The 25600-nt window shown below is 46.8% G+C and overlaps 3 protein-coding genes across 8 annotated transcripts in view; 1 reads left to right on the top strand and 2 right to left on the bottom strand.

Moving 5' to 3' along the window:
- parp12b (poly (ADP-ribose) polymerase family, member 12b) overlaps positions 1–704 on the bottom strand; it is a 7702-nt gene extending 6998 nt beyond the window's left edge. For all 3 annotated transcript variants that reach the window (XR_009937001.1, XM_062527426.1, XM_062527428.1), the window contains exon 1: positions 70–704. Coding sequence is in view for 2 of the 3 variants with exons in the window: in XM_062527426.1 (XP_062383410.1) it covers positions 70–575 (506 nt within the window). In the remaining variant the exon portion in view is untranslated. The remainder of the gene's footprint in view (positions 1–69) is intronic.
- A 337-nt stretch (positions 705–1041) lies between these two features.
- kics2 (KICSTOR subunit 2) lies at positions 1042–4986 on the top strand. 2 transcript variants are annotated; one of them, XM_062527429.1, is made up of 4 exons: positions 1042–1284; positions 1834–2065; positions 2562–2853; positions 3179–4986. In XM_062527429.1, exons 1-4 carry the CDS (start codon positions 1216–1218, stop codon positions 3996–3998), a joined length of 1413 nt encoding a protein of 470 aa, XP_062383413.1. In that variant the 5' UTR covers positions 1042–1215; the 3' UTR covers positions 3999–4986. The 2 variants fall into 2 exon arrangements, with proteins under 2 accessions (XP_062383413.1, XP_062383414.1); XM_062527430.1 differs by having other exon boundaries at positions 1044–2065.
- Positions 4987–7524: 2538 nt separating this feature from the next.
- srgap1b (SLIT-ROBO Rho GTPase activating protein 1b) overlaps positions 7525–25600 on the bottom strand; it is a 44131-nt gene continuing 26055 nt past the window's right edge. The window contains exons 5-22 of one of the 3 annotated variants that reach the window (XM_062528179.1): positions 23558–23737; positions 21666–21794; positions 19877–20098; positions 19453–19554; positions 18542–18739; positions 17789–17873; positions 17550–17577; positions 17394–17424; positions 17037–17097; positions 16850–16927; positions 16552–16686; positions 16227–16332; positions 14414–14638; positions 14026–14096; positions 12999–13176; positions 12431–12532; positions 11386–11776; positions 7525–10692 (exon numbers count right to left, since the gene is read on the bottom strand). In XM_062528179.1, coding sequence (XP_062384163.1) covers positions 10171–10692; positions 11386–11776; positions 12431–12532; positions 12999–13176; positions 14026–14096; positions 14414–14638; positions 16227–16332; positions 16552–16686; positions 16850–16927; positions 17037–17097; positions 17394–17424; positions 17550–17577; positions 17789–17873; positions 18542–18739; positions 19453–19554; positions 19877–20098; positions 21666–21794; positions 23558–23737 — 2844 coding nt within the window. In that variant the 3' untranslated portion in view covers positions 7525–10170. Of the gene's footprint in view, positions 10693–11385; positions 11777–12430; positions 12533–12998; positions 13177–14016; positions 14097–14413; positions 14639–16226; positions 16333–16551; positions 16687–16849; positions 16928–17036; positions 17098–17393; positions 17425–17549; positions 17578–17788; positions 17874–18541; positions 18740–19452; positions 19555–19876; positions 20099–21665; positions 21795–23557; positions 23738–25600 lie in introns of all 3 variants that reach the window. The other 2 variants (XM_062528180.1, XM_062528178.1) reach the window with 2 other exon arrangements.

A 25600-nucleotide genomic window follows, 5' to 3' on the forward strand; every position in this document is an offset into this window, starting at 1 on the left:
GAAATGTCTGCATCCCAGCAGAATCGAAACCTACAGAATGGGGTTGATTCTATTGTGTGTACCACTCACCTGCCTTTGCCATAGCGACAGTTTCCATACACAAAATATTTGCAAAGATGGAGTTCTTGACAGTCCGCGCATTCTTGCTTAGAGTAGTTCTTACACAGCCGAAGAGATGTTTTGGCAACAATGATGCAGTCGGACCCCCACTCTCCTCCCGTTGTTCGCTCTCTGGTCTTCACTATTGCGAACCTGGGACATTTCTTGACGATGTACCAAAAATCGTCCTCTTCTGTACCAAAACGCTGGTAGACTTTGCGATAGAGCTGCAGCAAGTCCATAGAGCCTTTGTTCGAGCATAATATACTGGTGGCATGATGAATAACTCTTGCGTAGTTCGACATTTTATTGGAGTTCCTTCTGCACCTCGACCGAAATTCGGTGCCGTGCTGTGACTCCAGCTGGCGAAAGCGGAAGCTTGCGTTTTGATGCGTAGGTTTGCGGAGTGCGGACTCGCCCCCAAGAAGGAGGTGTTCCCCGGCATCCATTCCCTGCGTAAATGCGATGTGTTTCATTGGTTCTATCTGGCGTTGGCTAGACTACTGATGCTGTATTCATAGGATTGCAAGGCTTTGACTCGCAAGTCCTTTAATTCTTAATAGTCCACCACTGACTATTGCAGCTCAGAATACGATGAGATTTGTGGCGTTGCGGATGTGGCTTAGCGAGTAGCGACCGGAACATTTAGGGAAATGATCCATTCAAATATCTTATGATAAACATATTTTCTTCTATGCACTGTTAATTTAGGCTATGCTGCAGCAGCAGCCATTAGGTCTGGGCCTACTCATTTAGGCTAGTATTTTTTTGCCTAAATGTGCCTATTTGTTCCAATTCACTCAAGAGCAGTAAACCTCTCAACATACGTTTGTGTTAAGATTAGCCCGCCGTAAAATGCCAATTATTGATAAGAGGGACCACAGCAGATAAAATGCGCACTGCACCAAGCTCACTGATCTCGCGCGTATCGTGAGTGGAGAGCGCTGAGCATATATCAGAAGCTTTCAACAAACCCAAGAATTAGGCTATAGCTCTACTTTTAACACAGCGGGATGAGCAACCATTGTTATTTCGAACAGGACTAGTTTTTGTAGGCTACACGTTCTAGTCTACATAGTCTAGTAGTCTACCCCTACTAAAAAACGCCAAAACGCTATGGTTGGCACATGCAGCGTTGCCCTGACCATGTCAACGTTCAATAAGAGGAACAGTCTTCAAACAGAAGTAAGTGGCATTAACGATGAGGGCTTCACCCTTCCAATGTACATGTCAGTAGGCTAGAACTCGATTGAAAAGCTGGGGGAAAATGCGTCATTATGTTCCTGTTACATTGAAGGCCTACTGATACATTGTTTGGGTCACATTGTTGCTGACCACAGAGTGGCAGTAGCTACTAAGTTGCTCGCAGTAACTGTCATGTGGCGCTTGCCGTATTGTTGTCATGCGACCAACATGGAGTACAGACACCCGTGATCTGGTGCACAGCGGATACGCTTGGCTTTCAAAGTCGTTGATAGTCAAGCGATCATGTCCTCTATAAGTACAAGTATGGTGACTGATTCTACGTCGAATCGGGGAGGAATTGACGAGGCAAAATAGAGCATTTAAGAGAATGTGAACCAACTTGTTGGCGCTATGCTAGCTAGCTGCTGTCAAATAAACGGCTAGCAAGTAAGCTAGTTCTGTGTTGGCTTACCACAGCAGCAGAAGCGGTCAGCTTGTTGACAAGCTAGCACATTATACCATCTGTATTACTTTTCAAACATGACGGAGGCGGCGAAGAACGAAGATCAGCGACCGGTTCCGAGGGAGCAGGCGATACTGGAAAGCTTCTTCACCCAGCTCGGGATGTTCTCGTTCGACCGCGCCAAAGACTACGTGGAGAAGGAGAAGGACATGAGTAAAAGCGCCGGTCCCATATGGGCCTCCTTGCTAGCTGCTCTGGCCCATCTCGCTGCTGCGGAGAAAGCCTACCACAACATGACGTTCCTCGGTCAGAAATTGGGTAGGAACATTTCGCTTTTTATGAATAAACACGTGTGCAAACGCATGTGTCATGATTAGGGAATCGTGTCAGCCTACACTTAGTCTCTTGAGTCTCTTGAGTTGACACCAACATACTAGCTGCCTAATAGCACGTAGCTTACACTTTCACATTAACTATAGCAAAGCCATATTGATTTTTATTTGTTACCATCACTCTTCTACAAGGTGGAGGGTCCAGCAATAACCTGTGTTTGTATGTTAAGCTATGAACATGCTTTCTGTAGAAGTTATATACTGTAGCAATATTGGTATTCCAGGAAGGTATAGGTATCAAAGGTCACTTGTTAAGGACTTGTTATTCTGACAGGATCTCTGCAAATGGAAGTTTATTCTGACAGGAGTGAAAGTTAGACATTGTGGTTGATGGTTTCTTTCTATTACCATCAGGATAATCAGAAGTCCCAATATTGTTAGGATGATAATCTTACGTTGTCTCTTACGTTGTAATGTTACAGGCGGCCAGTCATTCTTCAGCAGGAAAGACTCCATCAGGACCATCTACACGTCAGTGTTCAACGAGCTGAAGAAGGTGGTGTCCATGGGACGCCATGCCTCCTCCTCCGGCTCTGCCCCGTTCCTGGAGGACCTGCTATCCCATCTGTCCGAGCAACTGTGTCACTTCACGCAGGCTCGGACAGAAATTGCAGATTTCTACGAGAAGATGTATGCGCTGGCCAACCAGAAGACCGTCAACTCCGAGGAGCTGGTGACCACACTGGAGAGCATCCTGCACAAGTACAGCTCCAAGTGAGTATTTACGTGTGTGTCTGTAATATGGCATACAATCAGTAGGATGTGGCTTTGTACATTTGATTTGTTGTGGCCATTTGATACTGTTGTTTCTCTGTATGTGTGATAGTGTTTTAGATGGATTTACAATTGAACAGTATGCATGAACACGCACTCATTGACATGCATGTTTACTGTAAATTCACATTCATGTTTAGACTATTGATTCTTGACTATATTTTGTATATTGGTTTGTGTACATATTTGACAGTACATACATTTGATTGCAAATATTTTGTCCTTTCTAAATACATGTGGATGTGCTCTGTACCCTGACCCCCAGGTTCCACCACCCCATCCTGAGCCGGGTGGAGGGCTGCTTCCAGCTGGAGGTGGACGTTCTGTGCCAGCTGCTCCGCTGCCAGGTGGAGGTGTGCGAGTGGCGCTTCCTGCCCGCCCTGCTGTGCCTGCACGCCGCCCACACCAAGCTGCACGCCTGGGCGCAGCTGTTCGAGCGCCAGCGCGAGACGCGCAAGCACCTGTTCGGCGGCCAGTCGCAGAAGGCCGCCCAGCCGCCGCACCTGTACGTGTGGCTCCAGCGGCTGCAGGCGGCGCTGCTGGCCAAGTTCAGCTTCTACTTCCACGAGGCGCTCAGCCGGCAGACGGCGGCAGGCGAGATGAAGGCGCTGACGGCGCGCACGGCGCCCGACTACTACGGCCGCGCGTCCTCCTTCATCCGCAAGCACGACGCCGCCAGCGTCTCGCTGGTCTTCGACAACCGCGGCCAGGAGAGCTTCCAGGGCCACGGCTACCACCACCCGCACTCGTACCGCGAGCCGCCCAAGGGCGTGGACCAGTTCCCGGCCGTGGTGTCGCTGCCGAGCGGCGAGCGGCCCGTCACGCACTGGCCCAACGTCATCATGATCATGAGCGACCGCGTGGCCGAGCTCAACGCGCTGGACAAGGTGGTGCACTTCTACGACGACAAGGTGCAGAGCACCTACTACCTGTCGCGGCCCGAGCCGCACTTCACCCTAGTGGTCATCTTTGACGGGCGCCGCTCGGAGAAGGACTCGTACATCACGGCCTTCCTGCTGGAACTGACCGGCTCGCTCCGCAACACCAAGCCCTTCAGCTGGCTCAAGCCTGGTTCGAAGGGGTGAAAACGCGCACAAAACAGACACATACTGTACATCACACACACACACACACACACACACACACACACACACACACGTACACACACACACACACACACACACACACACACACACACACACACACACACACAGACACACACACACACACACACACACACACACACACACACGTACATGCACATACACACAGCCCTACTAAAGCATGTTTACACACACATGTTTACTACATCCATACAGAACATCCACGCTATGTATGCACACACAGACACACATGTGCACACATGCACACGCACATGCGCACGCACATGCGCACACACACACACACACACTCGTTCTCTCATATACAGACACATACACTCTCTCTCTCTCTCGCGCGCGTTCTCTCGCGTCCTCTCACACACACCAACAAGAGAGTTGAAGAGCTTACAAACACATATTGAGTGGTTTTACAGACTCTGCAGAGGGTGTGAATGTGAAGTAGTTGTAGTGATGGATGTCAAGTGTGAGTGATTGTATGTTTTGGTCTAAACACATGCTAAGCCTTTTTGCTTGAAATAACACAGAAATGTGTGTACCTTTTTAAAAGGCATCCATTTTGTCTTTGTTTTAAGTCATTACTCTGCACATCTAGTGGTCCAGTTTGTCTGTAGGTATGTCTGCAACTACCTGTCTGCTTGATTCTTGACCAAAGAAGGTGGTTGCAGTTCTTGTGAACAAACAAGTTCACACACAGGCACATTATTGTTTTTTTTTTACTTGATCTTTTAAGTCTCTGTTTAAGTTTAAGTCATTGTAAATGGGATAGGAAACTAACAAATTCTCTTGAACTTTTCCTAACTGCAACTGCTCTATCGATGCTGCTATGTCATCTGATTTATTATTTGAGGTTTATTTTAGATTACTAATATTTTAAGTGAGTATTATGGTGAGAGTGGTTGAGATATCTGTATGTTCTGGAGACTCAAAATGCATAATAAAGTTTTGAAACTATCAGATGAATCTGTCTAGGTCTGCGTGCATTCTGTATCGTATATACTGTGTGTGGCCTCTTAAGCAATTGCATATATTTACAATGGCATTTACATAGTCTGGTTTTCACCATACTAAACTCAATCTTTTAAGATTGAACATTAGTCTGGCAAGGCTGCGCTTTGTTTCTACTGCACTTCGCGTCGCTTAAGTTTCGTTTTCGGCGCGTCACCGGCCAATAGCGTGCCAGGACTGGAGTATGGCCATTTCTGATTGGAGCCAAAGGTTCTGGCAGTAAACAGCGAAAATAGATCTGCTGGTTTCCAGCCTGAGCTGCCAGGCGAAATTCAAATTCCCCGGAAGTTCAGGTAGGGTTCACCCAGCCTAGCATTTACACTTATCCATGTAGAAGTTGATTTTTTTTATCAAAGGCGAACTGAGGGGATTAGCCTGTGTCTGTGTGTGTGAATGTGTGTGTGTGTGTGTGTGTGTGTGTGTGTGTGCGTGTATGTGGGTGCATGTGCGTGTGCATGCGCCTGCTAGAGATAGAAAGCTGCATTATTCTTTGACCAAATGTGGTCAGTTTTACATTCAGGCAGATGGTGACCCTCATAGGGGGGCCTTTATTACTCTCCATTCTCAGTAAAGTAATATGCTATCTGATGGGCAGATAATTTCTCTGGATGGTTAATGCCCACCCCAGCCCACTCATAGACACACCCTGTAATAGTCAGACTCTTGTGGTGGTGTTCCAAATGAATTATGGGTGGATCATCCAGGGGGTGGCGCCAGAGTACTACTATTCAAAACACATACTGTAGGGCCATTGAAATGCCAGTGGGTGTATAAACAGCCTGTTTATTTTGCAAAACCAGACAAAAACACTCACTTACAAATAGTCAAGTGTAATGAATAGCACATGCTGATTTTTTTTTTTTTTTCAATTCCCATTTCTGTCTTTTACACCTACATATACTCATTCCATTTTACAATCTAGTCAAGGACGTAGAGGCAGCGGTCCAGTGCACACGTGGCTCATGGGAGTTGTAGTTCTCATTAAGGTTCCTATGGTCATGCATCCACAGAGATGAACTCATATAGGAGACGTGAGGGCATGCCTCTATCACTCACATGTACACTGAAGCTGATCAACAACACGTCGTCAGCTCCAGCATTGGCCAGGGTTATTATTAGTGTCCCTGTGTGGAAGGCTGCAAAGGCAAAAACAAGCTGTGCATGCAACGCACACACACAGAGACAGAGTGTATTCACAAGGTTCAACATAGACACACACACACACACACACACACAGTGTATTCACAAGGTACACACACACACACACACACACACACACACACAGGGACTTCGGCTGTTTTTAGATGGCTCAGGTCAGCCAGCACAGAGCAACACTGACTTCAGCAAAAAGGCAATCAAGGTCGTCACCCAGTGCGCTTCGGTGGCACACTGTGTCTGCAGGTTGTGTTCTCCACAGGCTGCTGAAAAGCAGCACCCAAATGGCAGAGAGCCACGCAGCAAAGTCAACACACACTGGCTCAGTGGGTATGGCCTTCAGTGGTGTTGGGAGACTTAATATAGTAAGTAAGTAAGTAATATTTATTTATAAAGCACGTTTACAACAGTTCACACTGACCAAAGTGCTGTACATAGTGTAATACAAATAGGTAAAGAAATAAAATGAAATACATTGAAAAATGAAAAATAATATATATAATATAATAAATATACATTAAATCCTAGTTCCACTGATTGGGTTCTGTGTTCAGTTTTGCTATATATTCCTATAAGGAGTGAATACAGATTGGTTCTCTTGTCTTACTGTATTATTCATGTACAGCTTGCTCGTGTACAGATTAAGTAAAATGGACATTATCGGCTGAGCAGAATGTTATGCACAGTCAGTCCAACATCAGCCGGTCATTTAATTGGTACAGTCTTTGACCCAGAGATGTTTCGTCAGGGGGGTTTCTTAAGGTTAGTTCTTGTTGAATGGGAAGTAAAACTTCAGTACCAATAAAAGTGAAGGAAATTAGATTTAGCTTTATTGCTAATTTGGGCAAGGCTTGTGATTCTGCTCAAGCTTGCGGACATGTGTCCAGGGCTAACACTTGTCAAGAGGAAGGTTTTGATACAGCAATGTTTAAAATTCAATGTTAATGTATCTTTTTAGCTGACGCTAGGCCTAGATTTGGTTTGACTAAACAAAGTCTAGTGTGTTCCATCTATACAAGAGAAAGGTTTTGATACAGCAATGTTTAAAATTCAATGTTAATGTATCTTTTTAGCTGACGCTAGGCCTAGATTTGGTTTGACTAAACAAAGTCTAGTGTGTTCCATCTATACAAGAGAATGTTACCTCCAACAGGATCCTTTTGTTGGAGGTTGGATTAAACGAGTCAAGTGAGATATGAATTCATATATGTCAAAGCACGAGATAAAATTAACAAACTGATCATCAATGACCTATGGTCTTGAAAAAAACAGTCAACATGGCTTTGCACACAAAAAAAACCCCACAGACATATATCGGTCATCTTGAAAGAAGCACTTCCTTTATTTCAAAGACATTCATAGAGACACCCATTACAATGCACAGGAACATGTTTTTATAAGGTCACATGCCAAACACACAGTCCTATACATAAAAGTGCAACATCACAATGGATTAACTGTTTATATACTTATTATATTATTCATTCATTTTTAATGACTGTTTGGAAAGAGCTCTATTGTTTAATGTATCACTCATGGCACTACTGCTCAGAGAGATATGAGCGTATACACAGGCACACACACACACGCACACACGCACACACACACACGCACGCACACACGCACACACACACACACACGCACGCACACACACGCACGCACACACACACACACGGACACACACACGCACACACTCACATACATAAGGGGGGTCTTTCCCAAAGGCACTTTCCTGTGTACCCAACCCCCCACCCCATAGGCATGATGGGTAAATGAGATGTTCAGGCGTCTCAGCTGTGCACAGTCACTGCCACGCTCTGTATGATGGGCGACCAGTGCAAGGGAGGTTGTGTGTGAGTGGCTTTCTGACAGGCTAGGTATGGGCTGAGGATATTAGTGTCTGGCTTGTGAATGTGTGTGGGTGTATCTGTGTCACAGCCACTGGAGTTTGTGGTTAAGGTACCATTGTGGTCTAAAGCTGCAATACTGGCCATTTGCCAACACTCCTGAACATGACGATACACCCCACCTATACAGAGGGTTAAGCCCAGGGGGGGTGGAGCACCAAGAGAGAACACACACACACACACACACACACACACACACACACACAGGCAGGTATACAAGTGTATATAGTGTGTATGCACATACGGTACACACACACACACACACTTTCTCTCTCTCTCTCTCTCTCTCTCTCTCTCTCAATCTCTCTCATACACACACGTACACACACATATAGAGTTGTACTCCTCAGATTGGTTCTGTTAATTAACACACTTATGTTACATTTTGCAAACTGAGACGAATAGCTTAGGTAGATGTCTTACCATGAGAGAAGTCTCTCACACACATCTATACACGCGCACATACAGCAGCAAGTGCATATATACAGACTCTCTTTTTCCAAGCACACACACACACACACACACACACACAAACACCCACACACACACACGGACACACACAAACAGTGGACACAAAGTGAAGGAATGTTCTCATGGGTAGGTCTGAAAACAAGTCGACACATTCCTTGCTCTCTCTCTCTCTCTCTCACACACGACACACACACAAACAGACACACACACTGGAAGTACATGGGTCAAAACGGCATATTGGTCAAAACGGCGATTGCCATTGGTCCTCAGAGAGAGCTGCGCCAGCAAGTCATGGTTGCCGCCGGCGATGGAAGCCCCAGAGTCTGAATGTCCCATGATGCAACAGCAGCATGCCCAATGAGTCCTCAGGCTGTAGATTTGGGCCTCATCAACAAGGCAGTGTGTCCAAAACTGTGAAGGAACTTGTACTTGTCATTTGTGTTTTTTTGGGTGGGGTGTCTTGATGTGTATATCTGTGTGTGTGTGTGTGTGTGTGTGTGTGTGTGTGTGCGCACATGAGTGTGTGTGTGTGTGTGTGTGTGTGTGTGTGTGTGTGTGTGTGTGTGTGTGTGCGTGTGTGTGTGTGTGTGTGGTAGGTTTAGTGTGTGCTAAAAATGACCAAATGTATCTGAAAGGGATTTGCTAAGGTGATAAGGACTTCGGTCCCAACATTACTACGGTCACCAAGGCGTCTCCACGGTAATGAAGGCTATGTGTGAATCCGTGTGAAATAATACTAAAAAAAACATTCAGGAGAAATACATTCAGTGTCTGGCACTCAAAGAGGCCAAGTGTATGCACCACGTGGCTTTAAATAAAGCTTACTGACTACAGTTCCCATCAGCACTCTATTCCTGTTAGCTAAACCCTGTCACGAATCAAAACACCACCTTCGCTTCCTATCATCGGCCAATTAAAACATCCCCATGAGAATATAGCAGCTTCTTTCATCCAATCAAATGCAACCATGAGAAATATAGCAGCTTCTTCCAGCCAATCAAAACGAAAACAATGGGAATATAGCAGCTTTTCCAGCCAATCAAACAAATCATGGTAAACACAGCAGCTTGCTCATCCAATCAAAATAAACCCTGGGAGGAGCAGTTTTGATCTCTCTGTGGCAGTAAGGCCCTAACACTCACAGCACTATACACACTCCACTGAAAGACTACATTTCCAACACCTAAACCACTGTTTTCCGGAAACACTGGGTGCTAGTCCTGTACATGGGTCCCTCAGTGTGTGCTTGCCAGTGTGTGTGTGTGTGTGTGTGTGTTTCTGAAATATTTCGAGGAGGAGGAAACACAACCACAACACCACAAACATGGCTACACACAGACACGCACACGGTACACACACTGAGGGACCGCAACACCCGCCTAAAAAACAGCACACTGACATTTTTCACTGGCTAAATCTATCCGACCAATCAGCTAACCAGCCCTACAGTCATCTTTTGTACATTAAATCATGATCAGGTGCCCAGCCTGGACATGGGCTCGTCTTCGTCTTCGTCTTCGTCTCCATTCTCAGTCCACTTCCGTGCGGTGGTCCGTTCCGGTCCGGTTCCGGTCTGTGGTCAGCGGGTCAGCTTCTGCTCACATGGTGCCCGACTTGTCGGGGGGGAGGTGCATCGTGGGCGAGGGCTGCTGCGACGGGGTGTGGCTCTTGGGCATGACCGGCGGCTTGGGCCGCAGCGCGGGCGGCCGGGCGATGGCCACGGGGCTGAAGGTGACCGGCTCGAACATGACGGGCGGCTCGGACAGCGCCGAGCTGCGGCGGGAGGCCGGGCCGGGCAGCGGCGGCAGGGACGAGCCCAGCGGGCTCATGGGGCTCGGCGAGTCGGACGGGCTGGACAGGCTGGAGGGCGTGGAGCCGGTGGGGGCCACCGGGGGCCCGTTCTTCACCTGCTCCAGGGTGTCCAGCACCAGGTCCGGCGCCGGCTTGCCACCGCCGCCGCCCCCGGGCGGGCGGTCCAGCACGCACACGCTGCTGATGGGAGGCCGGTCCAGCACGCACATGCTGCTTCCACCACCACCGCCGCCGCCGCTGGAGCCTCCCGACTGGCGCTCAAGAACACGCAGACCACTCAGTGCAGCAGCCACCGTCTCCTCAATCTCCTACAGACACAGAGAGAGACAGAGAGAAAGGGAGAGACAGAGAGAGAGAGCGAGAGACAGAGAGAGAGAGAGAGAGAGATACAGAGAGAGAGTGAGTGAAAGAGAAATGTAGAGGAGGGGGTGTGGCAGAGAGAGAGAGAGAGACAGAGTCAGAGAGAGGGAGAGAAAGAGAGAGAATGAGAGGTGGAGAGAGAAAGAAAGAGAGTGAGAGAGAGAGAAGTGTGGAGGAAGGGGTGAGGCAGAGAGGGAAAGAGGAGAGAGACAGGGAAAGAGCGATGGGAGAGGTACAGAGGGAGAGGAGGGGGAGAGAGGGAAGAGAAATGTTACTAGTGGACACTCACTTTCCTGCCCAGAGCATTGTGTGTGTGTGCATGTGTGTGCGTGTGTGTGTGTGTGTGTGTGTGTGTGTGTGTGTGTGTGTGTGTGTGTGTGCTAGAAAGTGAGGGTAGCAGTGGAATGGACCTTAATTGATGAAAATAATCTATACAATCATAAAACCTTGGATATTCTCACATGCCACCTATTTTCAAACAATGGCATACAAAGTGAGCAACAATCTATGCCTGTGTGACTGTGTGTGGTTGTGTGAGAGTATGTGATCGTTACATTGCTGAGGCAGGACAGGTAGTGTGCGTAGTATTTGTGCAGGTGTGTGTGTGTGTGTGGCAAACACAGTGTGTGTAAGTCTTTTACCTGTGCCAAGCCTTTTACCTGTGCCAAGGTGTGCGGGTTGAGCGTCCGAGCGCGGCCCTGTGAGGGTGTGGGCGGGCTCTCGCGGTCGCGGCGCAGCGACTCGTGCCGCGTCACCATGCCGCCTCCTCCTCCGCCCGCCCTCTGGCGCGGCCGCTCGGGGCTGTGCGTGGCGTGCGTGGCGTGGGTGAGCGCGTGCGAGGACTGCGTGTGCGCCAGCGTCTGCGTGCCGTGCGTGATGCCGCGCAGGAGCTCGCGCGGGCTGAAGTGGCCCGTGACCGTCACCGTGACGGGCGGCGAGCTGCGCTCCAGCCCCGTGCCGTTGCCGTGGCAGTGGCTGTCGCTGAGGCGACCCGGCGCGCGCCGCAGGAGGGCCTCGGTGCGCTTCCTGTGCCTGCGGCGGAGAGAAGGTCACACACACACACACACACACACGCATGCGCACACACACACACACACACACACACACAGACCAATGATACATCATATTTTGTTAGAGGTGCTATGTTTAGGATTTGTAGTTTAAACCATTTAAACATACACTACTCACAAAAAATAAGGAAATTTCGGGTGAAATGTAATGTTTCAGTACAGAAAAAAAACATCCAACATTGAACTGTTGGACATGCGAATTCAGAAGTTTAGAGGTCACATGAAGTTCACCTGTAAAGGTTCTAATCTAGTGGATTTTAGGTTCATCTTGAAATCTCACCCAAAAGCCAAATATCCCTGACTTTTTGTGAGTAGTGTAATGTAAAGAAACAACCATTTTGATGAAAGCCAAAATCGTCTATAGCTCTGCTGTAATACTACACAGTACCACAAGAGGCGCTGTATCAAAACACATAGAAGTCAATCAATGGAAGAGTGCCATTGTGGATGTATTGATGTGTTCAAGACAACTTGAATCCAACGTGTAACCCCTCTAAGGATGTACAAGTAAGAGCATGAACACTCATATTCACGCCATTCTTACACACAATAGCATGGACACACACACAGCCACAGTAACACATACACACAGACACACAGTAACACGCACACACACCTGCTGATGAAGGAATCTGTGGCTCTGCCCTCGGTCGGTGAGCTCAGGCTTCTGTTGCTCTCAGAAGGGCTGCTAGCTTTCACCTTCACACTCTCACCATCGCTGCGGGAAAACGGACACACACACACACACACATCATTAGCTTGTTATGTGATCATTTGTCAGATCAGTCACCATTCATATCTATGAGTAACCGCCTGTCCTGGTTATAGTCCCTGCAGTGTGATGTATGTGTACAGTATGCATGGGCATATTTCATCTATGTCCTGTTTATGTGTATTTTCCTCCCTTCAGTATGATGTACTGGATTCATGTGTGTGTGTGTGCATCACTTCACAGGGGTATGCTGGTGTGTGTGTGTGTGTGTGTGTGTGTGTGTATGTATGTATAAAAGACACAGTTTTCCTCTCTGCAGTATGATGTAGTGTATTGATGTGCTTGTGTGCACACGTGTGTATGTGTGTGTGTGTGTGTGTGTAGTATGATGTATAAAAGCATCTGCATTTGTGCATGAATGTGTGTGTGAGTGTGTGTGTGTGTGGTATGTCTGTATACTGTATGTGTGTACCTCTTTAATATGATGTACTGGTGGGGGATGAGGCCAGTGCTGCCATTATGACGCCCCTCCCACCAGTCGTCTGACGCACGCTGGAACAGCTGAAGACACGTCCCTTTCTTGAATGACAGCTCTCGCGCAGAGCGTCCAGCGTAGTCAAACTTCGCTATGGCCTCCAGTGGCTCGGCTTCTGAAGAGAGGAACAAGAGAAGGAGGAGGAGGAAGAGAGAGAGAGAGAGAGAAATGGAGAGAACAATAAGAATGAGAGTGAATAAGACAGAAAATGGAGAGGGGTAAGACAGATATACAAGAGAGAGGGAGCAAAAATTTGAGAGATAAAAAAGAGAAGAAAAGGTGGGAGGAGCCGTGGATAAAAGGAGCGAAAGAGGGAGAGAAAAAAACAAGACAGACGAACAGAGGGAGAGACAGAGATAACACAGAGAGTCAAAAAGGGAGAATATAATAACAGTAATCCTCCATATTAATACTAAATTGCTCTGTCAATCATCTCAGACGTACGGCACACGCGCACTAATGCAGACACTGCCTCGGAATCCAACCAGGCGCGTTGTCTAGCAACAGGTAAGCCTAATAATCAAAAGAATGAAAGAATTTCACAGCTTATGGATGATATTATGAATATGAAGCAATAACGCCATGAGTGGCAGATGGAGCTGGAATTAAGAAGTTAGCAGCGGCTATGAGACAAAGCTAACTTTCAGATAGGCATACACACAAATATCACAGTTGGCTGGGAATGGCTCTTCAGAATTCACAGTAATCACAGACACTTGTTTCCTAGAGTCAAAGTGTCACATGTTTGCTAATATTAGCGTACAGCATGTGTACATGAACGTGTACATACATACAGTGCATTATGTAAGCATGCGCTGCAAGAAAACACATAGGAACGTATAGCAACAAAAAGAATGCACAAAGGTACAAAAATAAGTCTATAAAGCATGAACACACACGCACACACACACACACACATTCACACACACACTCGCGCACACACTCACACACATACCATCCTCACTAGTTTGTGTTTCAGTGCCTCCATCTTGCTCGCCCTCCTCCAGGGCTCCAGACTCGCTGTACGGACTCTCGCTGAGAGAGAGAGAGGGAATGAGACAGGGAGGAGAAGAAGAGAAAGAGAAAGAAAGGATTTAAGAGTGGTCAAGTGTGTTTAAGAGAAAGAGAAAGCTCAACAAATAACAGCCATTTGAGTTGCAATTGGCATTGGAATCATTAATATGCACTGACTTGTGGTCTTAACAACTACAGTATACACACATGGATAGTCCTATACAGAGGTAAACAAAACAGGTCCTTAAATAATCTGAATATGGAATAATCTGGAATAAATAAATCCCATCTGGAAAAATCACAAATAATCTCTGTCACACACCCTCACACACCCTCACCAGTACTCGGTGGCGCTCATGCACTTCTCGTAGAGTGGCCCGTCGAGCTCCTTGCGGTCGGGGAAGATGGTCTCGTGGTGGATGATGATGGTCTTGATGACCTCGTTGACGTGGGCCTGGCACGACACCTGGTCCTGCAGCTCGGGCGTGGGCATGAGTGTCGGACCAAAACAGATGGCCAGGTTCCCCGGCTCCATCATGTTCTCATCGCTGTACTGGGACAGGCTGCACGGAGCAGAGGTCAAGGGTTAAAAGGTCATCGGAGGTCAAAGACACGAACACACACAGTCACTCAAAAGTGTTGAACTTTATAAGCCGAGTCTCCCAAATCCTCCCCAACATAACTTCCATAGCTGTAATATTTCCTTTTATTTGTCTTCAAGTGCATTACAGGGTAGTGAAATGGGCCACTTCATAGGTTACAGGGATAAACAGTTATATATTTCAGTAGCCTTCTTATATAATGTTATTCTCTATTTAGCTGATCAGCAGAAAAACAACAGTGATTAGTAATTTATGTTTCACTAAATGTGTCAGACGTAGCCTCAAGCCTGACTTAGATCTGTAGTCCCTAGTATCTCCAGTTTAAGGGTCAATCATAAGGGTTTTTAGTGCCGATGGCAGCTATTTTCAATACAAATCCTATGAAGTTCAGCATTCACAGTGCTCAGAACCCCTGGCGGGAAAAAAGCCCTCGGCGCTGTTCAACTTTTAGAACAACACTGGGCTCGTCAATGTCACTTCTCTCTTGACGACCAATCAAAACTGAATTGGGGGGAACCTTGCAATCACCAGAGCTCCAGATTCAGAATTTCTATCATCATAGGCTCAACAGAACTGAATGGAGTCTCCGTTTCTCAGATTCTCAGGTTCAGGGATCTTTAGGGTTAAACCCATTTGCTTTTACCCATGGCAGTGATGTGATGCCACCACTGAAATGAAATAGCCAGAATGGAGGGCTGCATATAACGCCTCTCTCTCTCTCTCTCTCTCTGTCCACACCTCCCCCCTGCCTCGCCTCACACCCCCACCTGTGTGTGAACTGGCACAGGATTGGAAGGCAGACTCCAGGCATCTAGAGAATTGTGTGTGTGTGTGTGTGTGTGAGTGTGTGTGTGTGTGTGTGTGTGTGTGTGTGTGTGTGTGTGTGAGTGAGTGAGAGAGAGAGAGAATGTGTGTGTGTGTGTGTGTGTGTGTGTGTGAGTGAGTGAGTGAGTGAGAGAGAGAGAGAGAGAGAGAGAGAGAATGTGTGTGTGTGTGTGTGTGAGAGAGAGAATGTGTGTGTGTGTGTGTGTGTGTGCATGTGTTTGCTGTGTGTGTGACTGTGACAGGACCATAAAGAGAGAAAAATGAGTCGAGGAGAAAAGAAGATGAGTGAAGAACAATGGAATGTGCTAGAAAAGAGGAGAGGAAATGTCTGTAGAGTACAATGTATGAGACTACATGTGAGGGAGGAAAAAATGGGAGCGTGCGAGAAGGCAGCAGAGGAGGTATGAGAGCAAGAGAGAAAATGAGATGGAAATAGAGAAAGAGAGACATTGCAAAATAGAGAGAAAGAGAGGATCAGAGGCAAGAAAACAGAGAGAAAGTGTGAGAGAGGAAAAGAGAGCGAAATGAAAGAAAGAAAAAAGAAAGAAAGAAAGAGAGAGAGAGAGAGAGAGAGAGAGAGAGAGAGAGAAAGGGGGACAATGATAGTGGGAGAGAAAGTGCAATCAAGATGAGGCGAAAGAGATTATTCGAGAGAGGGGAAAGAGTGAAAGAAAGAGAGAAAGAGAGCAAGAGAAAAGTGAAAGAGAGAATGAGAAAGACTTACTGGTTGAGGAAGGCAAACAGGTATCTCATCAGCACCACTGAGGTGCGTGGGGCTGTAGTCAGGATCTTTCGGATGCTCAGAGCCCTATCATACAGACTCTCTATGCCTGCAACACACACGCACACACACACACACACACACACACACACACACACAAGATAATATTCCCATGAGGCATGAAGTGTTTATGGTTTTGGCTCCTTTCTCAATCATGTAATTTCACACATTTCAAAGCAGGCAGCCCCATACACACACACGCGCGCACGCGCGCACGCACGCACACACACACACACACACTCACTCTCTCTCTGGCTGTGACACTTACGCACGGTGGCGATCAACTCATTGAAGAGCTCTTTGGGGAACAATGGGTTCTCCAGATTCCTGAAGTACAGCTTTAGAACTCCGGCCACCGAGTTGATGTCCGGACTGTTCTCCTCATCTGACAAGGGGTCGTTTCCTAGATGGTGCAGGTCAACAACAAAGCCGCTGTCACTTATAGCACACAGATTAGGAAATGAGCACAGCTCAAAAAGTGTGTGTGTGTGTGTGTGTGTGTGTGTCTGTGTGTCTGTGTGTGTCTGTGTGTGTGTGTGTGTGTGTGTGTGTGTGTGTACACTAACCCCGCTCAAATGAATTTTTGATGTCATTGACCTCCACTTGAGATCCTGAGACTCTGAAGATACCCTGGTGCTGTAATCCTGCAGAGAAACCAAGAGCACACACACATACAGGATATCACATATATCTGTGTGTGTGTGTGTGTGTGTGTGTGTGTGTGTGTGTGTGTGTGTGTGTGTTGTCACTGACCGTGCAGGTTAATGTATCTAATGCAGCTCTCCACGATAAGGGGAATGGCTTTTCCTTGCTCCTGCAAAAGGTTAAACAGCACGGAGAGAGGAATCAAAACTAAGGACACCAAAAATAAAGCACACAACATCCACAATACAGTGCATAATACAACAACACAAAACTACAGAGACAAAGACAACAGACCCAAGGTAGCGGAAGAAAATACAAGATACGCAGGCAGATCAACATTTTAACATCTCTATCAGGCATTATGTCTCCACTATGTGTGCTTTAAAACGTGGTATTGTATAGCATGTTTGAACAGACCACACATGAATGACACACATTCTGCCTTCCACAGGAAGGAGTTCTTACCTGCTGTCTGCTGTGGGAGTTCCGTCGACGGCTGCAGCCAATCAGAAAAGAGGAAATGAAGAATGAGCAAGTGCTACTGGCCAGTAAATGTAGTAAAAACAAAGACGAGACAGGAAGACAAATAATCTTTCCGTTTTTTTTTTGCATTGGACTCACCTTGTGGTCATTACATCTCCTCTGTAACCTGTGGACAGAGCACACACAATTAGTATAGTACTGTATGGAAACATTACATACAAACACGAATGAATAACAACAGAATGGGAAAGTGGGAGGGAGAGAGCAGAGAGAAAGAAGAGAGATAGAAAGAGAGATAGAGAGGGAGGGAGGGAGAGAGGGATGGAGAGAGGGATGGAGAGAGAGAGATGAACAAATGAAACAGAGTAAGCACTCACCATCTGCTATGCTCTTCTTCAGCAAGTCATGCTTGGCCTGGAGTTTGGAGATGAGGTTACTTCCTTCCAGGTGTTCACGCAGTTTCTGCAAACACACCCAGCTCAAGTCAGACATGACTAATCGATCACTAATCTCAGTTAGGAATCATCCTCTGATGTCAGCTTCGACTTCACAAATTCACCACTGATCACACATCGATTTAGCTTCTTCCTATTGCAACTCAAATTTCAACTGAGCCCTACAGTATATGGGAGACAAGCAAACCGACATGAGGAACAACGTCGTTGGGGATCACTCTGATTGGCTGTCAGCTTTTTATCGTTCTCAAAATCTCTCTGACAGCCAATCAGAATGCATCAGACTTTTGGCATCACATTCATCAACAAGAGACTTTCCTTATCGTTGCTCAGTGTGAATGCTTTGATCCTTACAGTTATAGTTATCTTTACAGCTATCGTTCCTGGGGTGAACGGGCCTTTACTCAAGGGCAGTGTGGGCGGTGGTTAAGGAGCTGGGCTCGCATGCAGTAGCCAGTAAGTTGTGGGTTCAATTCCTGGCTTCCACCGTTGTGTCCTTGAACAAGACACTTAACCTCAAGTCACTCCAGGAACAATGGCCCTTGTAATGTAGTTGACTTTTATGCAAGTCGCTTTGGATAGCAGCGTCCGCTAAATGAATTAATGTAAATGGAGATGCACGCACACACACACACACACACACACACACACACACACACACACACACTTCCTCACCATGAAGTAGAAGAGTTCAGTCTCCTGCTGATTGGCTCTCCTCTTGGCCAGGCTGGGCTTGCTCAGGTAGGTGTCGGACACGCTGGACTTGACCGACTCGGTGGAGCGGCTCCTCTGGAAGCTCTCGGACACGTCGAAGTCCTCCAGACTCACCAGGTCCTGGATAGTGTTCAGCGTCGCCTCCCATGTCTTCTTCACCTGAGGAACAGGTTAGAGGCAATGTGGTGAGTGTATGAGAGCTATACGTGTGTACGTGTGTGTGTGTGTGTGTGCGTCTGTGTGTGCAGGTGAATATGATTCACCTGAGGAACAGAGGAGAGGCAGTGTGGTGAGTGTATGAGAGCTACGTGTGTGTGTGTGTGTATAGGATTCACCTGAGAAACAGGTGTGTGTGTGTGTGTATGTATGTGTATACAAAGGAGAAGTAGGCACGGAGATTTCTGAAGTAACACCGTCTCCTGTCTCTGAATGTTTTCTATTGTGTTGGTGTTTGTGCAGGAGTGTGTTTGTGTGAGGGTATGTGTGTGTGTGTGTGTGTGTGTGTGCACTTCTACAGCATATGTGTGTGGGCAGCATCAGCACTTTCCTGACCTTCACACACTGTGGAAACAGCTGGGCCTCAACGACATCAAAAAAGCCACACAAACACACACACACACACACACACACACACACACACACACACACACACACACACGTGTGTGCATGTGCCTCCTACTTCTTCACCGTGAATGTCATCAGGCAGGTCGACTTGTATATGTTGGCTTCCATGACTGTATGTGTGTGTGTGTGTGTGTGTCTGTGGGTGTGTGGGTGTGTGTGTGTGAGAGAGAGAGAGAGAGAGAGAGAGAGAGAGAGGGAGGGAGAAAGTGAAAGAGAGAGAGAGAGAGTGTGTATATAGTGTGTGTTACCTCCTCGTTCTCTATCTTGAGCGTGGAGAGGCGGGACTGGAGTTGTGTGTATCGCAGCAGCAGTTCTGACTGCACCTGCGGCAGTGCTGTCAGCTGGGCCACCTGGTAGGAGGAGCAACATGGTCACATGACAGGAAGCAACCAGTCACATGACCAGCAACAACTAGTCACATGACAGAAGAAGTCAAATCACCACAATAGGATTCTGGGTACAGGTGTATATTGTGTGGATTAACATGTACATGCTTAGATTTGAGTGCTTATTTGTCAGTGCCTTTGTGTATGAGGAGGAGATTATATTAGTATTATATAAGTACTAATTTAATATCGGAATTATTTCTAGATTAGATTGGAGTGTTATGTCTATATGTATGCGTGTTTACTCTGTGTGTGTGTGTGTGTGTGTGTGTGTCTCACTGCTGACCTGGTCTCCCATGTGTGGCTGGTAGGAGAATCTGGGAGGCGGCGTAAACGCTGACGGATGTGTCTCCATGAAGCGCTGGCGATCGTTGCCCGGGTCCAGGCTCTCTACTGCCCCCTCCAGGATGTCCAGGCCCTCGTGCCGCGCCGTCTCCACGCCGTATTCGGCTGACAGGTAGGTGCGCAGAGCCCGGCTCAGCCCACAATGGTAGCCAAGGTCACAGCTCTGTATACACACACACACACGTACAACACATTTACACAATTACACAATCACAGAAATACAAATACACTCATACTACAGCATAGGCATCACACCAACAGAACACACACACACACACACACACATACCCGGCCACCCCCACCACACCCACACACACGTGCATACCCACCCACACTCACCACACACACACACACACACAGAGGTTAGTTCCTTAGGGTTAGTTCCCACAGTTGAGCACTGGGTTAAGCTGTTTGGGTGAGAAGAATGTGCGTTATTACGAAAGAATAACGTTATAGAATGTTTATAACCCAACCACCAAATAACTACACTAATCTCCACACAGAGATGAACTGCTGATGAATCGTCTTCTCAGGATCATGGAGCAGCCATCTGTGTCTGGGATTACAGTGAAGCTACCGTATACTGTTCTCACATAAAGCCTCTAGTCTCCACGATGGATGAGTGTTGTTCCCTCTCTCTCCATCTCTCCCTCTTTCGCTCCTTCTCCTCTTTCCCTCCCTCTTTCTCTCTCTCTCTCCATCTTCTCTTCCTCCCTCTCGCTCTCTCATCTTCTCCTAAGAGAGCTGGATGACCTTTGTGAAGGTCAGAGAGGCGCATTGGTATCTGCCAAATACTGCTGACCGCACGCACCGAGAGCTCCTGCTAATCAGACACACACACACACACACACACACGCTTATACTAAACCACCCACAAATGCACAATAACTGAAGTGCTCTCTCCCCTCTCGCTCATTTTCTCCCCTCTCTCTCTTTCTCTCTCTCTCTCACACACATGCTGACACATCTACCGCTCTCTCATACATACGCCCAGCTCACACATACACACAGCAAATGCTTCATGCTGACATGAGCTCTGTGGGAGAGGATATGCATGTGCATGAGAGAGAGAGAGAGAGAGAGAGAGAGAGAGAGAGAGAGAGAGTGTGTGTGTGTGTGTGTGTGTGTGTTTGTACCAGAATGAATGAGAGAGAGACAGAGATACAGTAGAGGGAGGGGACAGAGAGAAAGAGAGAGAGAGAGGGAGAGAGAGACACACTAAAAGAGACCCTATATAACTGTATTCTTTGGTAACAACATTTTGGCTCAGTGTACAGGATATATGTGTGTGTATTTTTGTTCTGATGAAGTGAGACTAGTCATGCTGTGTTTATAGTAGGCTACTTTAGGAGTTGCTGCATACTGTATGTGAATTTGACGTCTGTGTGTGTGTGTGTGTATGTGTGTGTGTGCGCGTTACACTTATATCATTGAGGTGGAACAGGTTGTGTACATAGTATTTAACGAGTGCTGTATTTGTGTGTGTGAGTGAGTGAGTGAGTGTGCATGAGTATGTGATAGTTACATCAATGAGGTGGGACAGGTCGTGTACAGTACATAGCACTCAAATTAGTTGGTGTGTGTGTGTGTGTCTGTGTGTGTGTGTGTGTGTAATACTTACATCGATGAGGTGAGACACATCATGTACGTAGCTGTAGCATTTCATGAGCACTGCGTTGGTGTGAGTGTGTATGTGTGTGTGTGTGTGTGTGTGTGTGTGTGTTACTTACATCAATGAGGTGGGACAGGTCGTGTACGTAGTATTTAAAGAGCGCTGCGTTGGTGGCCTCCAGAGTCAGTAGGTACTCATTACGAGCCTTCATCACTTTCAGCTTATTCTCAGAGTACTTGGCCTGCCTCTGAGAGAGAAAGAAAGAGAGAGATAGAGAGAGAGGAAAAAAGAAATAAATAAAGAGAGAGATAAAGAGAGAGAAAAAAAGAAAGAAAGAAGGAAAGAAAGGAGAGAGAGAGAGAGAGAGAGAGGGAGGAAGGGAGAGAGAGATTGTTTTCTGTATTTAAACACTGTTGAACCGGTTTGCTTCGCAAAATTATTTTGCTATGCCAATAAAGCTCAATAAATTGAAATCACAGTTGGTGACCAAAAGAGAGGGAGGAGGAGAGCAGATGAAAGAGGGAGAGAGAGAAAGTGAGAGAAGAGGACAGGTGAGAGAAAGAGAGAGAGAGAGAGAGAGAGGTGGAGACAAGAGAGACAGATGGAGTGAGAGAGGGGGTGAGAGACCAAAATAGATCGAGTGTGTGACAGAAAGGAAGGAAATGGGGTGAGAATGAAGGATAGATAGAAAGAGAGATATAGAGAAAGAGAGAGAGGAAAAGAGAGATTTTAAGATGCATATATTCCTGTGAGTAATAGCAGTGCATTTAAATGGCACTGAGTCATGTGCTGCCGCATCTCTTCAGGAAAATAGACACACAGCCAAACACAATACCCTAAAGAGACAGACACACAAGGAGACTGAGTGGACACAAAAGAGAGAGAGAAGATGAGAGAGAGAGAGAAATGATATGTGAGAGAGAGACAGAGAAAGAGACAGAGAGAGCGAAATGATGAGTGAGTGAAAGAGAGAGACAAAGACAGACAGAGAAAGAGAGAAATTATGAGAGTGAGAGAGAAGAAACAGAGAGAGCAAGAAAGAACAAAAGAGAGAGAGAGAGAGAGAGAGAGAGAGAAAGAGAGAGAGAATGATGAGGGAGACAAACGGACATAGGGGTGTAAATATGATTGGGGAAGAGAGAAGGAGAAGAGGTGACTGACTCTGAACCGCCTATTTCAGGCGGACCCGGGGCCAGTCCAGGGAACCTAGTGTGAATGCGCCCTGAGATGCCCACAGTCCTCTGGATAAGAGGGTGCGTTTGGTAAGGGTTTGAGTTGTGTGCAGCAGCATCTCTTAAGTAACATGAATGTGAGCTCACACACAACCAGACGTGGGGCCATAAAAACGTGCATTTCTGCTTTTTGCCTTTCTAATCAATGAGCACTGAAGTTATGATGGATGAGGAAAAAGCCTTGTGTTCGCAGAAACTTCAAATTTATTCCGACGTACACACACTCAGATCTGCACACAGATTCATGCACAAAGTCAGATACATGCGCACACACACACAAACACACACACACACCAGGTACTCTGCGCCAAGTTGCTGAGTCAGTGCAGAAGCAAATGGTTTCAAGCGTCTGACAAATCGCCTCTGCCTTTGAGAGTCTCTCATGCATGCACATATAACTCTTAACTTCTGCAGCTGGGTTTGGTACTCACTGTGGAGGGCCATATTTTCTGCCTCAGAGTGGCCATGTTTTTGTGGTTGTTATTTGTATATTTGTGTGAGTGTGTGTGAGTGTGTGTGTCTAACTTTGTGCATGAATGTCTGTCTGTCTGTCTGTCTATCATGTCTGTGAGAGCTTTTTTTTCTCTTTCTTCAAGCCTCAAAAACGTAGCAAGTTTACTCCATGAGTTCTGTAGAGTGTATTGTGTAGAGTGATTATTTTGCATGCTAGTGTGTCTGTGTGTATCACATATGTTCATGCGAGTGCATATTTGTTGCCGTGTGTCAAAACACCCTCTCAAGTCGTTCTTTGTGGACCTAGCAGGGCACCGTACTGTACCTTCTCCTTCATCTTCTGGATCTTGCGGGCGTTGTTGCGGCGCTGGTGGCGATCCTCGGTGCGCAGGCCGAACACAGCCTCGCCCCCTCGGCCCCCTCGCTCCCCCTGCCGCTCCGCCTCTCGGAGCTTCACCTCGGCGCTCAGCGTCTCGCTGTTGTACAGGTGGTAGGTCTTCATCACCTGTGAACCCCCACACACACACGACCACACACACACACGACCACACACACACACGAACACACACACACACACACACACACACACACACACAAATATGAAGTTAAGTTCCACACAGGATCAGGAAGACAGGCTGGGCTACTTGTAGGAGACTACTGTAAACCCAGGGATGACCACACTCTTTTAAGAATACTTTTTTTTTTATTGTGGTACAAACAATTGACTGACGTTTAGACACACTGTGTCTTCCTCAGAGTCAAACCATACTGGTAACATTGCACAGATAATAGACATTCCTCCCCTCTCTCTCGAAAGGCATTGGTTAATGGTAAGGGGTGGACATTTGCAACAATTCACCAGTAGGATTACTCATAGAAAGAAAGTATGCGTAAAGTACACCTTTGGTCAGTGTGAAGTTCCACATATTTGGTAAAAGGCGCTGAGAAAACCGAAAAGCCAACACCACACCCATGTCCACCTTATTTTGTGATAGATTTCTCTGCTAGACACACCGTCTGTTCAAAAAGGACTGCGCTGAATCAGCAAAACCATGCGGATGGGCCAACAGACAGCTGAGAGAGTGATGAAACCCCATTCTATCCACGTGATCTACTGCTCAGCTGCCTGAGTCTGTTCCTCATGTCTCCTGCAGAGTCACGATGCAATACTGCACCAAAGCACCTGTGCTTTCATAGTCGCACCTACACTACAGGATGTGATCACAGAGAAAATAGTCTTACATGTACAGAACACACAACATTGCTATGGACCACAATACTGTAACACTTAAAACTCTTAAACCTTTTGTCTTTTTTGTTCTTTAAGATGTTCCTTTTGCATTTATAAACAGTACGGAAAGCATTTTGAAATGCCCCAGTATTATGTGCTACTAAATTTGCCTTGCCACACAACAACGCTTTAGCACCCAGCGCGCCAACAATATGGGCATTGTTCATGCTACTCGTCATCTCCACTGAGCCATGCCAGTCTGACCGCTCCGCGCTGTTCTACGGGATTCCACTGCCTTCGGTCAGACCCCGCTGACCAGGCTGGTGGTCATGATGGTTCAGCATACAGTACACCACGCACAAATACACAACAGCGTCATTACACCACAGTATGCTGATGGCCATCATGCAATACAAAGTGCATATGAGTACATACAGTAGTGTGTTATACCACAATTGGACATATCCATAATAAATGTACCAATTATTTTGGTTTGGGATATAACGGGCACGATTGGAGAAGCTGTTACTGAGACTATTCATAGGTATATCAACACACACACTCCTGTGTCCTTTTTTGGCGTGGACATGTTTTGTGTGTGTATGGGGGCATGTGTGCGTGCGTGCGTGTGCGTGCGTGCGTGTGTGCGCGTGCGTGTGTGTGTTTGTGTGCGTATAACCCAACCGCAGTTAATAAAGACAACCCTTTATCTGCCCACTCACAGCAAGAATTAATTCTAATTACTTCACCACCATAGCGGTGTGCGTATGTATGTTTGTGTATGTGAGTAGGTGGTTGTGATGGCTTGCGTGTCCTATTGACCACACATACACACACATACACACACACACACACACACACACACACACACACACACACACACACACACACACTCAGGAACCAGTAAGTATTACTTGTGGCAGGGCTTAAGGGAGCAGAGTGATTGAGGCGAGTCTGTTAGAATGTATGAATGTGGGTGCGTGTGTTTGTGTGTGTGTATATTTAGGCGAGTGTAAATGAATATGAATGTCTATTGAGGTGAGGGTGTAAGTCAGATTAGTCTAGTAATGTTTGGACAAAGGTCTTATTTCCTATGACACACAGCACAGCACTTCAGCCAGACTCAACGTTTTCAGT

The sequence above is a fragment of the Sardina pilchardus genome, chromosome 23, assembly GCF_963854185.1.
Source record: "Sardina pilchardus chromosome 23, fSarPil1.1, whole genome shotgun sequence".
NCBI lineage: Eukaryota > Metazoa > Chordata > Actinopteri > Clupeiformes > Clupeidae > Sardina > Sardina pilchardus.

Bases quoted from the DNA above. Each gene is read 5' to 3' on its own strand.
- kics2 (XM_062527429.1), top strand. From the start codon at position 1,216: ATGGTTGGCACATGCAGCGTTGCCCTGACCATGTCAACGTTCAATAAG. The intron at 1,285-1,833 runs GTAAGTGGCATT...AACATGACGGAG, and splicing joins GGAACAGTCTTCAAACAGAA to GCGGCGAAGAACGAAGATCA. The intron at 2,066-2,561 runs GTAGGAACATTT...GTAATGTTACAG, and splicing joins GTTCCTCGGTCAGAAATTGG to GCGGCCAGTCATTCTTCAGC.